General features: G+C 34.7%; 1 protein-coding gene across 3 annotated transcripts in view; it reads right to left on the bottom strand.

The window, feature by feature from the left end:
- TNKS (tankyrase) overlaps positions 1–13969 on the bottom strand; it is a 234000-nt gene that overhangs the window by 64851 nt on the left and 155180 nt on the right. For all 3 annotated transcript variants that reach the window (XM_063668510.1, XM_054497579.2, XM_054497580.2), the window contains exons 6-11: positions 12567–12661; positions 11265–11331; positions 10523–10709; positions 9031–9152; positions 7483–7574; positions 7310–7388 (exon numbers count right to left, since the gene is read on the bottom strand). In XM_063668510.1, coding sequence (XP_063524580.1) covers positions 7310–7388; positions 7483–7574; positions 9031–9152; positions 10523–10709; positions 11265–11331; positions 12567–12661 — 642 coding nt within the window. The remainder of the gene's footprint in view (positions 1–7309; positions 7389–7482; positions 7575–9030; positions 9153–10522; positions 10710–11264; positions 11332–12566; positions 12662–13969) is intronic.

Consider the following 13969-nt stretch of genomic DNA (forward strand, 5'->3'; position numbering starts at 1 on the left):
ATAGTAATCAATATTTTACTTGAAATGTTTTTTAATCCTTTAATGTGTTGTGAACTCACTACAGAGTATGGAACTGGATTTCTATTTGCTAGCTGAACTTGAGTGTGCTATCTGTAAACATTCGTGTGGAAATTTAAAAGAAACAATCAAATTCCCTGAAAAGATTTATATATATATATATATTATAATACCACAGATTATCTTTGCTGGTTTCAAGGGGTACTAATCTTGCTCACGTGCCTTAAGAAATAACAAACTGAGCAAAACTGATTAGACTAGAGGGTGCCAATCCAATGAATGCTCGCACTCAACAAGTGACTCATTCATAATTCTCCCTTTTTCATCCCTGAGATGGGACAGACCCCATCAGCTGCAGGTGGTGTCCTTCTAAGCCAAGGACACATAAAGTATGGGTTGAAAAAGACCACATTTAGGCCATAGAGAAATAATACAGAAAAATCCAGTCTGCAGAAAGAAGAATGAAGCAGATGAACAAACACTGGCAGAGAAAAAAAACCATGCAACCTCAGAGAAAGAGAGAGAGACAGGGAGCGACAGAGACACAGAAGGGAGGAAAGAGGGAAGCAGGGAGGGAGAGATATAGAGAATGGCAGCCAAAGTACCTGACAGTTTCTAAATTCCATGTTCTGGTCTTTTGTGAATCTCAGCTACAATTCTTACACATTATTTCTGGGAGATAACGATATGGGTTTCTCAAGAAGTAATAAACACATTTGTATTAATATACATTTATATTAGTATAAAATAGATTTCCACTTGTGTTTAATCTAGATTGAGTTGGTTTGTTACTGAGAACTAAAATGTCTCTCGGACACTTGCCTCTTTGGACTTTATTTTGGTATGATCAAACCTCAGATATTATTTGCACTGTAAAAGATACTTTAGAGCTATAGTATCTTTAAAAGTACTTTAACATCTTTGCGCTAACAATCTACTTATCAATCTACCTCTAGAAAAGCATTAATAAAACTCTTATAATGGGCTGACACATTTCCCCAAGTGAGCAAAGACTCGTGATCGCTTCTAAATGTGAGAAATAAGCCTATTAAATGTCAATTATTATGTCACAATATCTTCTTAAACACAATGTAAATAAATCTGTCAAATTAAGACATATGAATATGAACTGTCAAAAAAATTCCTTCATGTTTCATGTATTTAACAGAGGCACATAATGACAAAATAGCTATGCTTTATATACGAAGAAATGCATTTATGAATTAAACTTCTTGAATACCATATGCAGTTGGGGTGTAAGATTTCTTAATAATGAGAGCAGACAATTCATTAGTGATAGAATGCAGAATGCCAGGGCAGACTAAGCATAATAAAGAAAAAATTGCTGCATGAAGGATAAAATCTTCATGTCTTTCCTATTTAGACTTTATAGTACTCCCAAAAAGCAGGGGATAATAAATTATTGATTTTTTTTAAGGTGCAAAAGTTTACTCCTAGTAAATGAAGATTTTTCAAATGAATTGGGTAATGCTCCAATGTTCTTGTAACTCTCCTTACTAGCAATTTGTTTTCTAATCTTTTGCTGAATATTGCCCCTTTTCCCCTCTAGAGCCACAGCCATCCTCCACCTTGCTCTGGGTCCTGAGAAAACCACTTGTATGAACCACATCAACAGACTCTTTTGGTCTTCACCGTTTTGTTGAATTTGGTCACGGGCACTGGGAGGAGATGGGAGGTACTGGGAGGAGACAGAGGACAGCAGGACAATGAAGAGTAAGATTAGATACATCCTTTGATCAAAGGCTACAGGTGGTGCCAGGTGGCCTTTTCCATATAGCTACCATCTTCCAGCGCCAAGAACCTCTCCTTTCCGTTGTCCCTTCAGACCAGAGATGATCATACCTCCCACTTTGCTGCTAGTACAACCTCATTCTTTGCTGCTTTCCTTGAACCTTGCCCACGTTTCTATACAATTCCTTTATTAAACTTTCATCAAATTACCCACTTTAAGTGTGCCATTTATTGCCAAGACCCTAACTGATATATATCTCTGCTCCTATCTCCTTAGAATTTCTCCTTCAAAAGCTACCAAAGCCCTCATATAAAAACGGTCTAAGTAAATGCCCCAGTCTGCCTTGATTTCTCTCAGTGGCACTGGTCACCTGCTCCTTCTTCATACTCCTCCTGTACTCCGTAGACACTTTCAGCTTTCTCTTCCCACCACCGCTCTATAAACATGGGCAATCCTCAAAGGATCTTTCCTTAACTCTCTTCTTTCCATGCTTTCTCTACCAGGGACCGTACTCACTCCTAAAATGTAGAATCACTATGTCAATTCTCAGTAGATCTTTCTAATCTTAAACTCTTTTATACTCTGATGCTGTCTTTCCAACTGCTGGTTTTATTAAATGTCTTTCTGTAATATCAACTTCAAGTAGAAAATCATTATCAAGGCATAGGAAACCAGTGTTTCTCTGTAGCTTTCTTACTTCCATTAATTGCACCACCATTTTCCAAGTCCACTCTAACACCCAATTCATTTCCAGGTAATATAATTACTCCTTCATAAGTGGCTTTTATCTTCCTCTTCCTTCTTCATTACTAATGCTGCTAAATTGATTCAGGACTGAGGTCAAGTTTGGTAACTGCATTAACTTTCAAAGTGGTATTTCCCACAGTATCTAGTACAGTCTTGATTATTTTGCATGCTAATATTTATTGAGTTAGTGGATCAAACCCAATTATAAAGGGATTAGATATGTGTCTTATAAAATTTAGATAATTAAAGGGAAATACATAGTACATACACATTTGAAAAGACAAATATGGAAAAAAATGCTCATATTCACAAATAACCAAAACATTATCTGTGTGTTAAGCACTATACTACATATTTATATACATATGCTCATTTGATTTAAAAAAAAAAAAAAGCCTGTAGGGAGGTTGCTTCGCGTATCACTGATTAGTGAATTGAGACTCAGGGAAATTTAATCTAAGGTCACAGAACTAGAAAGTGGAGGGTTCTAAACTCAAAAGCATGCCTGTCTAGGTTATATATGGCGTACATTTAGTTTAACATTAACGGCAAACCTCAAGTTTGTATGTATTACCAAGCTTTGGGCAAAAGAATGTTTTGACTTTTAAAAATATCACTAAGTTCTGTCAAAGTAAGACAAATTACTTAATGAAAATTAGGTCTTCATCCCAAATTCTTCTGCCTTTGCCTGAGAAATTGACTCATCAAGAGTAGTGGAAGGCAGCAGGGTGCTAGAAGCAGTGGAAGAGGGCTGAATCCTGATTAAAAACTGGTGCTACTTGTTCAGAAGCTGTGTTCAAAATCAAATGGAAACCATGAGTTGCCTGAAAATCATACAGAAACCATGAGTTCCTCAGAAAGAAATACTATGCAAGCAAAAATGGGAGCCCAACAATAGCTAAGTGAGTTTCTTACAGGGAGTTTTTTTACAACATATTAATCACCAGATACACCAACCGTGAGGAACAGCATCCTGCCTTGGGATGGGAAAAAGTAAATAGGAGTTGCTATGGCATTTGATATCTACTGATAGCAATTGATATCTATGGGTTCATAACTCTGATTAAATATAACTTTCCTCTTTTTTAAGTGCCCATTAGCAAGTGTTATCAATGTAGCTGAACTATAGTGGAAAGACTAGGGTGAACACACAAGTCTAGAAGTTCTTCTATGTCACTGACAGGGCTGTTCACAATTATTCATGCCCTACTGATGAACTAAGATGTTACTGATGAAAATGTATTGTGCACATGAAGGGCAAATGAAGAGTGAGAACCACAGACCTAGAGAAAGGCTGACTAGAACAAGTCATAATGAAACTTTTCACTGAAACTTTATAAACTAAAATGCCTGATGGGAGACAATAAATAGATACTATGTTCCCAAAATGAAGGGCATTATTCCTAATTTTTCAAGAGCATTATAAATGTCATTAGATATTTGCAAAAACAGGTCAATGATAAATGTACAAAGCTCGTAAGTGTAGCAGAAATTTCACTTAGCTTAGTATTTTCTGCTTGAAAGAGCAACAAGATGCTACTTATATAATAATGCAGTAGTTGTACCTACAAAATAGGTAATACATCTGTAGAACTCTGTTCCCTTTTATTCCACTATGTCTTCATTTCATAAATTAAAAACATGCCATTTTAAAGCAGTGATATCCAAATTTTTAAATCACACACCCTCCAGGTAGAAAAGTTTTGAGAACACTTAATATATGTATATGAATTTCTTTGTAAATTATAACCAAGTGCTATACTATTATAAAACTTACACAAAGAGAATTTATGAAGGATAAGAGATGAAATAATTAAACATTTAAAAAGATTTCATGATTATTATTTTTTGAGATAGAGTATTGCTCTGTCACCCAGGCTACAGTGTAGTGGCATGATCACAGCTCACTGCAGCCTCGACCTCTTGGGCTCAAGTGATTTTCCCACCTCAGCCTCCTGAGTAGCTGGGACTACAGGAATGCACCACCACATTTGGCTAATTTTTTTTATTATTTGTAGAGACAGGGTCGGCCTATGTTGCCCAGCTGATCTCAAAATCCTGGGCTCAAGCTATCCTCCCGCCTCAGTCTCCCAAAGTGCTGGGATTAAGGTATAGGCTATGGTGCCTGTCCAAAACATATTTTAATTACTTATGCTAGAAAATATCCATTGACTGTAGTTTAAACATTTAAAAAAATCTCATAAAAACTGTGATATTAAGAATTTGAGGGTTTAATTTTAGGTTCATTTTATTTTTCTTTTCTTTAGAGACAGACTCTTGCTCTGTTGCACAGGCTGCAGTACAGTGCTATGATCATACCTCACTGCAGCCTCAAACTCCTGGGATCAAGTGATCCTCCTGCCTCAGCCTCCCGAGTGGCTAGGACAATAGGTGCACACCACCACGACTGGCTAATTTTTAAATTTGTTGTAGAGATAGTGTCTTGCTATGTTGCCCAGGCTGGTGTCGAACTCCTGGCCTCAAGCGATCCTTCTGCCTTTGCCTCCTAAAGCTCTGGGGTTACAGGAGTGATTACGGGCCACTACACATGGCTCTAAGTTCATTTTTGATAATTAGTTTGAATGGCTATATTAGTTGAAAAGATTTCATACAGATATATGGAGCCAATGAAATAAATGCATTGTTAACTATGCCTACTCAATCACAATGCCTATTTTTAATGTAATTTACTAATTATGCTAAGGTTTTCATTGAAATTCTGTAGTAAAATTCCAACTTTACTGATGTTCTTGCAAAGTTATTAGGAAATGTTGCATTACAATGTTTTGAATAGATTCAAAATCTACCCTAAAACCAAATTAAGGAAGACTTTTGAACAGGTTAGAAAATTCTGTTTTTACGTTTTTAAATTATGTAGATATGACAGCTGGGTGATTCATTTATATCATTTTTCAGCAAAATCACAGAAAAGTGAACATTTTCTAAAAATCTATTTTCAAAACGTTCTCTTCATTTTTTAAAGTTTCTTTTAAAAAAGCAGTCACTCAATGAGAACACATGGACACAGGAAGGGGAACATCACACTCTGGGGACTGTTGTGGGGTGGGGGGAGGGGGGAGGGATAGCACTGGGAGATATACCTAATGCTAGATGACGAGTTAGTGGGTGCAGCGCACCAGCATGGCACATGTATACATATGTAACTAACCTGCACATTGTGCACATGTACCCTAAAACTTAAAGTATAACAATAATAAATAAAATAAATAAATAAAATAAAATAAAATAAAAAAGCAGTTACTTTATCATTTACCTAAAGTGTGTAACTTTTACCTTTAAGGATCTGATTATGTTTCCTTTTTAAAGGGTATCTACACGCAAGTCATGGTCATTTGTCCTCAGAGAACTATTAGCAAATTTTGAACCCTTTTATTTTCATTAAAAAGAGCACAACTATGACAACACCTTAAAATACTACTTCACAAAATAACCAGACAACCTTTTTATGCTATAAAAGCATGTCAGGGTCACTCCCTGTGTCCCTTGTCAGGGTCACTCCTCTGATCAAGTATGGTATTTATAAAAGTTCTACCATTTAGGATAATATCCATAAATTCAACTCATTTGGACACATGTAAAGTCCACTATGCCAAAATATGCTGAAAGGGAACAAATGAGTGAGTTTGCCACTGTCAATCCCTCGAAACTAACAAGTCCCACTCTCACCTCAGGAAACCTTGACATCACGAGTCAGACTGGCTGACACATGGACCTAGTGAGAGTGCTGGCATCATCTTTGTATTCAATATTGGTAAATCTGAATTTCCTTATTCTTAAATAAAAGTATTATAAATTGAAATGCTAGGATTTTTCCAATAGGGCATCTTGTATGCTCCATAGGGAGTCTGTACCCTACTTTGGAGACTACTGCTTTGAAATATACATTCTTGAGAATGAAAAAATCTACAATTTCAAGTCACCTCTAAAAAATAACCAGTTTGCTTCTTTCCTCTCTTAAGTGCTTGACAAAGTTTCAGACTATACCATTCAGAAAATGCCAATAAAAATTATTAAATATGTCATATTTCTTTAGTGTAGAGGTTGAGAAAATTATTACAAATTTGAAGGCATACAATTTTTTTTTTTTTTTTTTTTTGAGACGGAGTCTCACTCTGTCACCCAGGCTGGAGTGCAGTGGCACAATCTCAGCTCACTGCAAGCTTCGCCTCCCAGGTTCATGCCATTCTCCTGCCTCAGCCTCCTGGGTAGCTGAGGCTACAGGCACCCGCCACCACGCCTGGCTAATTTTTTGTATTTTTAGTAGAGACGGGGTTTCACCGTGTTAGCCAGGATGGTCTCCATCTCCTGACCTCGTGATCCACCCGCCTCGGCCTCCCAAAGTGCTGGGATTACAGGTGTGAGCCATTGTGCCTGGCCACAAATGTTTTTTAGAATAAGTAGAGCTATTCTGATGCTATCATTTACATAATTTATTTTCTGATAAACTATTATTCAAATAGAGACTATCAAAGTATATCCATATAGTATTAACTGAAAATAATGTAAAGTTGAAATCTATTACAAATGACTGTAGCTATATTTTGTTGCTTTATAGAAGGGTGACATTAAAGCATCAAGAAACACGAGTAATTATTTTTATTAGAAACAAGATCTAAATCAGCTTTATAGGAGAATCTATGAATTTAAGTACAAACTAATAGTCCTTTATAAAATTAGTTTCTTCAGAAAAATCGGAGAGAGAGAAGCAGTGTTAAGAGCAGCTGGCTGCTCAGTGCTGAGTCTGGCACTCTGCTCAGGTGTGTGCCTCACCTTGGCGCCATGCTTATGCAGAACTTCCATGACATCATTATGGGCTCTTTCTGCTGCAACATGCAGGGGAGTCATGAAACTACAGAAAAGAGGAAAAAAGAAAAGGTAATTGTCTCTCTTTTATTTCATTTCCTCTTTAGGAACTGAACAACTCTTTCTGCAATTATACTTACTCTTTATTTTTTTCATTAACATTTGCTCCTTTTCTAAGTAACAATTCTGTCACTTGTTTTCGTTTGGGATGCAGAGAGGCCACAGCACAGTGCTATAAAGTAAACAAAACCAAGTTAATAAAATACACTTCTATATGTACAGTAGCTCTTGGAATTGAACAGTATCTGCTGATCATTTAAAACATTGTTATCTCAGAGTATCAGAACATATGTGTATGTTTTATATCACAGAGAAGATCCATGTTCTTTCTACGTATGGTGGAAATACAAAACATAAGCGTTTAAACCAAGGTGAAATTATGCTCTTAAACATTAAGAGAGATCTTATTTCTTTTGGCTTAGCCAGTCAATAAATATTCACTACATATTCCATGGAAAGCATCATTATATGTATGCCTCTACAAAGCTACAGAAATCTATAACTAAGTTACTCAATCTTTCATTAGGCTATCAGCCACACAAGTCAGTATTTCTAAGGTCTTCTACAGAGGTACTCCCAGCACTACAGGAGAAGTTTATATGCCCAAGGATAAGCAAGAAAATGATATAACTGAAGCAGTTTAGAGAAAAATATTCTCAGAAATTTTATGTTTTAACATAATATTTATACAACTTTTTTATTCTGCTTCATTTTAATATTTGTATTAAAATTTAAAAATAAAAAACTACTTACAACCAAATAAAATGAATACTCCAAAAAAGTGGGTCAGGTTTATTCTGCGGCTCTGAATATCTCCTAGCATAACACTGTGTAGCTTGAATCTATCTCAACCCTAGTTTGAGAGACATGTATTTAAGTGTATATATAGTTAGCCTATTTCAGTTTGGTCAACCCTTTAGTGTTGTTTTATGCAGATACTGACAAAGGTTTGATCTTTTGTGTCAAATATATGTAAGACTATTAATTAGGTATACTTAAGGTCTGTGATGCAGGCATCACATATGCTTAAATTCTGAATTTAGGGGCAATCACTAACCACTCTCTAGCTGAGCCTTAATGTGTCAATGACAAAGAAAATAAATATTTCTGAAAGTGCATTTGAAGAAAAAAACATGGATAGTTTTAAGAATAATTTTTATAGTATCAAACAAAAAATTCATGATCTTGCCATTTTTCTACCATGAATATAATCAGTTCTTTGAATACAATTGCTCAAAAAGATGATGCAAGTATCTGAAAATATACTTTAATCTTCTACAGAAGGAAATCTAGTATTTATCTAGCAAACACAAGAAAAAAATTCTATTGAAAAATCATATCTTGTATTTTATGTAAGCACTGGCCACAAAAGTGGATTTGTTATAATGAGGTGGGGAAGACAAAGGTAAAATAATTTCCAAATCAAGGTTGAGCAAATGTCAATTCTCTCACCCATGAAAAGAATCATCCCTCAAACTAAGTTTAAAAATCAATGCAACCAAAATTAAAATGCAAATTCCTGGCATTTCAGATACTAAAGTTACTTTAACGTTTCTGAAATGAAAATCATATTTTGTACTTACATTATTATTATAGACCCAGGGAATAGATTAACAATAAAATCTTACCAGTGCTGTTTCATGAGACTGTGGTTGTTTGAAATTAATGATTTCCAGAGCAAGTGTTTTTTTAACTTTAGCTAAGTCTGCTTCTCTGGCTGCTTGTAGTAAAGAATGACCTTTAAATTCATCTGTCAATGAAACAATGGTTGACATAAAAAAAGATTTAAAATGTATAAAAATCTTCAGCATGATTATAAATAAGTAGGCATATTATTATTTTATTAATTTCTCTATTTTAGCAACAGCAGCAATGTGACAATATGATGATAAAAATGCAAAAGATGAGGATGTAGATTAATGAAAAATTGTGAAGTATGTATGCTCTGAAATAAGACTGTTTCACACTCTCAGAGTCATAAAGATATACCTATAAAGATACTTATTGCAGCAAAATTTTGAAACAGGAAACCTAAACGTCCACCAAAAGGAAACTAGTTAAATAATTTGTGCACACATATGCTGTAACACTTTCTAGCTCTTAAACAAGAGATAGGTCTACATACACTGACATGAAAGTATACAGTGGTACATGAAAATTCAAAAAAGAAAAGACAGGCTGATGCATTTTTTTTAATATTGTCACTACTCTTGCTACTACTATTGCCACCATAAGTAATGGTGTAGAAAACATTTACAGAAATATTTACCAAAATATTAATGGTGATTAGGTCTTGACACAGAAAAGGAAAGGACTAAAATATGGGAGAAATGCAGAGCTTGAACATTTTTCAAAGAACAATTAATAGCTTTTTATTTTCATAACCAGGTGAGACGCTTTTTGAAAAGCTGTATCTAAATTAATTGCATGAATGAGAATCCAATATTCTTACATCTTAAACTATGCTAAAACAAAAAGTTTATTTAAAAAACATTTGCATGTATATATTGGTAATATATTCAGAAGATGACCTCAACCAAATTATTTTTAAAATCTCACTTAAATATGGGAAAGTGATTATACTTGGGTCATAACACACATGACAAATAAAAATATGATTATGCAACCTTGCAGGGCTCGGGAAATAGTGAGGGTTCAATAATGCTAGATACCTATTACTATCAATGGCACAAGAATGTAAGCCCCAGAAGAGGGTTCAATAATGGTAGATACCTATCACTATCAATAGCACAAGAATGTAAGCCCCAGAAGCTCAGAGCTTTTTAATGGTTTGTACACTGCTGTATTTCTAGTGCCTGCCACATTGCAAGTATCCAAGAAATGGATACTGATTGACTCATCCTCATTAGCCTTCAAAAAACCAAAAAAGGAGCTTCAACATATGAATTAAAACTAGGCTCGAATAAATACAATATATACAAAAAGTGTCTGTATATAATATTCCCATGGAATTCATGAAGAAAAGTATACAGTTAGAAATGAGGATTATGAATTAGTGCGCTTGTAAGAATGGAAGGTTATTATTTAAGGTAGATAAAACTCAATAGAAATTAAAGATTCCAATTTATGCGATAATGATTTCGGGATATAAATACGTACAAGTCAATCTCTCCCTGAGCTCCGGAGTTGGAGCCATATCCACAGCACTTTTGCCATGGCAGTTGACTAATGTAGGATCAGCGCCATGGCTAAGTAACAAAGAGCAGACTTCTACACGGTTCTTGGAAGCAGCCTCATGCAGTGGAGTAAACTGCCAGAGATCCATGGCATTAACACAAGCTCCATGCTGAATTGAGAAGAAAACATTTTAGGTCAGTAATCATTTCGCTGGATCAAATAAAACTCAAAAGACATTTATTTCTTTGTAAGTTTCAATTATAACTTTTTCAAATAAGTGTTTTAATTCCTTTAATATCACTTTTCAAAAACAGCTGAAATTAAATTCGTTGTTTTAAAAATTTTAAGGCAATGGTAATATGTTTAAAAACTGATTTTATTCTCTTAAAATCTAAAAAAACAAGACTGGGCAACATGGCAAAACCTCGTCTCTACAAAAAACCTAAAAATTAGCTGTGCATGGTGGCACACCCCTGTAATCCCAGCTACTGGGGAGGCTGAGGTGGGAGGATCACTTGAACTTGGGAGGTTGAGGCTGCAGCGAGCTGTGAATGTGCCACTGCACTCCAGTCTGGGTGACAGGGCAAGACCCTGTCTCAAAACAAACAAACAAAAAACCCCAAAAAACTAAACAAATTTTCATGAGGCCAAAAGTATGGAAAGTCATGACAAGTTAAAGAAAAAAAAAAAGTAAATGATGCTCAATATTCTGAATTTCTCTTACCTTTAGTAGCAGTTCTGTGACTTCATAATGTCCATATGAACATGCATTATGAAGAGGCACAAGTCCACTAAATGAAAAAAGGCAAATTAAAATACTTAAATTTCAAACAACTTATTTATCCATGAAGTACTAAGAAATAAAATCCAATAAATCCCAATATAATTATATTTTAAAATATTTAAAAATATTTAATAAAATAATAAAAGAATTCAAAGCATAGCTTATGTTCACACCTTTTGTATTTATCTTGTTTTTTGTATATAATCCTTGAAGATAATGAAAAAAATACCAAATAGAAGAACATTTTGGCAAAAGGAAGATCATATGCTAATTGACAAATGCATGCATTATATATTAAGTATTTACAAGAAATAAATGTTAATTGGTAGTGAACTGAAATATTCCACCATTTTAATTCACTTTTATGGTAATTTCTAGCAAAATAATCAAATATCCAAACTATTAAAACTTGCACATCAAAATATTCTAAATAAGCCAAAAAACCCCTTTTTTTGTGGTGTACGTCTCTTGATGACTCACCTATTGTATACCCATCTGCTTTCAGACATGCACAAGGAAATAGAGATGTACAAGAGCATCAGGCATTTATGCCCCTATACTACTGGGACACCATTCACATATGGCACAAAACCTGGTGCAGGCAAGAGAACAGCACCAGAAAAAGCAGATTGGAAATGCAAGAATTCTTCTGATAAGTGTCTCAAGTATTGAGTTCATTTTTATTTTCTTGACTTGGGGAGGGGCAAAGTGAAAGAAACTCTCCTCTAGGGCATCTCTTCTTTATGCTGTCAATCACAAGACTGTAACATAATCTACCTTACTTGGGTAGTAGGGTTAATTATCTTTTAGATCTTAAAGTGGGGCAATGAGAAATGTTAGTCCACCACATAGGATAGCAAACCCAATGTTCATATATCCCTGGAGACTTTACAGGAAACTGATACAAAGTTTTCAAAAATTCACCTATTGGTAAAATAAATGACATAACTGCTTTTTTGGTTACCACCCGTATCCCCTCACATCAACCTTCTAGGTTTTCTCAGTTTAGATGTCCAAGATTTCATCAGAAAAAAAATTTGGTACTGTGTATTTATGATTTTGGTTTCTCAATAAAGGATGATCCTTTACTATCTGTTGAATCTGATAAATTAGAGTTGTGAACATTCTTAAAACGTTATATAAGCCGTAACAAATGGGACATATGACTTTGTCCAGTGTTTTAAAAGTTTAGAGTATAAGACAAAAACAAAGCACTGAAAGGAAGTAAACTGATAGACCTACCCTTTGTCTTTTGCATGAACATCAGCACCATGCTGAAGAAGAAGCTGAACTATTCGAACTCTGTTGTAGCCCGCTGCTAGATGTAAAGGAGTCGACTAGAAAAGAAAAACGCATCCCCTTTTCAGGTAAAAACAAACAAACAAAATCCTTGTTTTGCCGTTTCAGATTTAAACACAATGAAAGTTGACACAAAAATACTGTGCTGAAATGTCAAAAATTCACATTTCATAACTTTATCTCTAAGTGCCCTCAGGAGTCAATACTAACGTTAGTGCCATCCACCTATTTCCCTTACTTGTTTTTTTAAGGCCATCAATAATCAAACCTTACCCTACCTATTCTACATGATTTCCTATTTCTTTCCAACAGGAAACATTCTCACTGTTCTGAGAAGACACACCAGGGCTCATGTTTCCTATAATTGGAAACATTCTTCCTTATCCTACTTAAATCCTGTCCTCCTTTCAAGTTCTAACCTTTAAATCCCAATTCTACCATAAAACTTTATCTAAAGATCTAGCTCTCAAAATTTCTTTAATAGGAAAGATTGAAAAACATCCCTAAAGAACAATTTGAACAAACTTTAATGGAAACAAAAAGGACAATGGGCCTTACTCATTCTGTACAGCTGCTAGTAATGGTCAAAACTAATTTGCTACACTGGGTGCAATGATATATATCAAGGTAGCATTGAATTCTTCCATTCTATGTACCACATACACAGTATAAATACAAGAGAGGAATACAGTTTCTTCCCAGCTAAGTTCTGCCACATTGTAATTTGAGTCAAGTTATTAGAAGGTTCTCTGCTAAAATTTAGTATGGTAATTAAAATAATCAAACTTCTCCTCACCTTTTAAGAATCAGAAATAACTTCATTTTAATTAAAAACTTCTCTGCAACCATAGCAATTTTCCACCTTTGCTAATTTAAAGTTTAAATACCAAAATGGGTTTTTCATACAGGCTTTAATATACTTTAATGCATTCCCTTTCATTTTTCCTGTCTTCTATTTGGGGTCTTGGGATTTAATAAGATTTTTAATTTATTTTCTTCACCTATTCCAGATGTGAAGATACAAAAGAATTACTAAACATTGTACTATTATTGCTTTTGAAATATTTCATACATTTTACATATTCTGTCAGTCTCTAAGTTTAGAAAATATTTTGAGCAATGCACAGCTATCAACGAGGAGACCATTCAGATTAGAAGAGTCCTGAACAGGAAGTCAGGAAACCTGATTACATTCCTGGATCTTATGCAACCCAGTGGAAGTCATGCTACTCGTGTGTCTCAGCTTCTTCACGTATAAAATGGAGATAAAATCACTCATCCTCGCTATCTGAGAAACCTGTGAAAATACAGTACAATTTCACTTACCTGTGGTTAATTTTAGTCTG

The sequence above is a fragment of the Pongo pygmaeus genome, chromosome 7 (genome assembly GCF_028885625.2).
Source record: "Pongo pygmaeus isolate AG05252 chromosome 7, NHGRI_mPonPyg2-v2.0_pri, whole genome shotgun sequence".
In the NCBI taxonomy this organism is placed as follows: domain Eukaryota; kingdom Metazoa; phylum Chordata; class Mammalia; order Primates; family Hominidae; genus Pongo; species Pongo pygmaeus.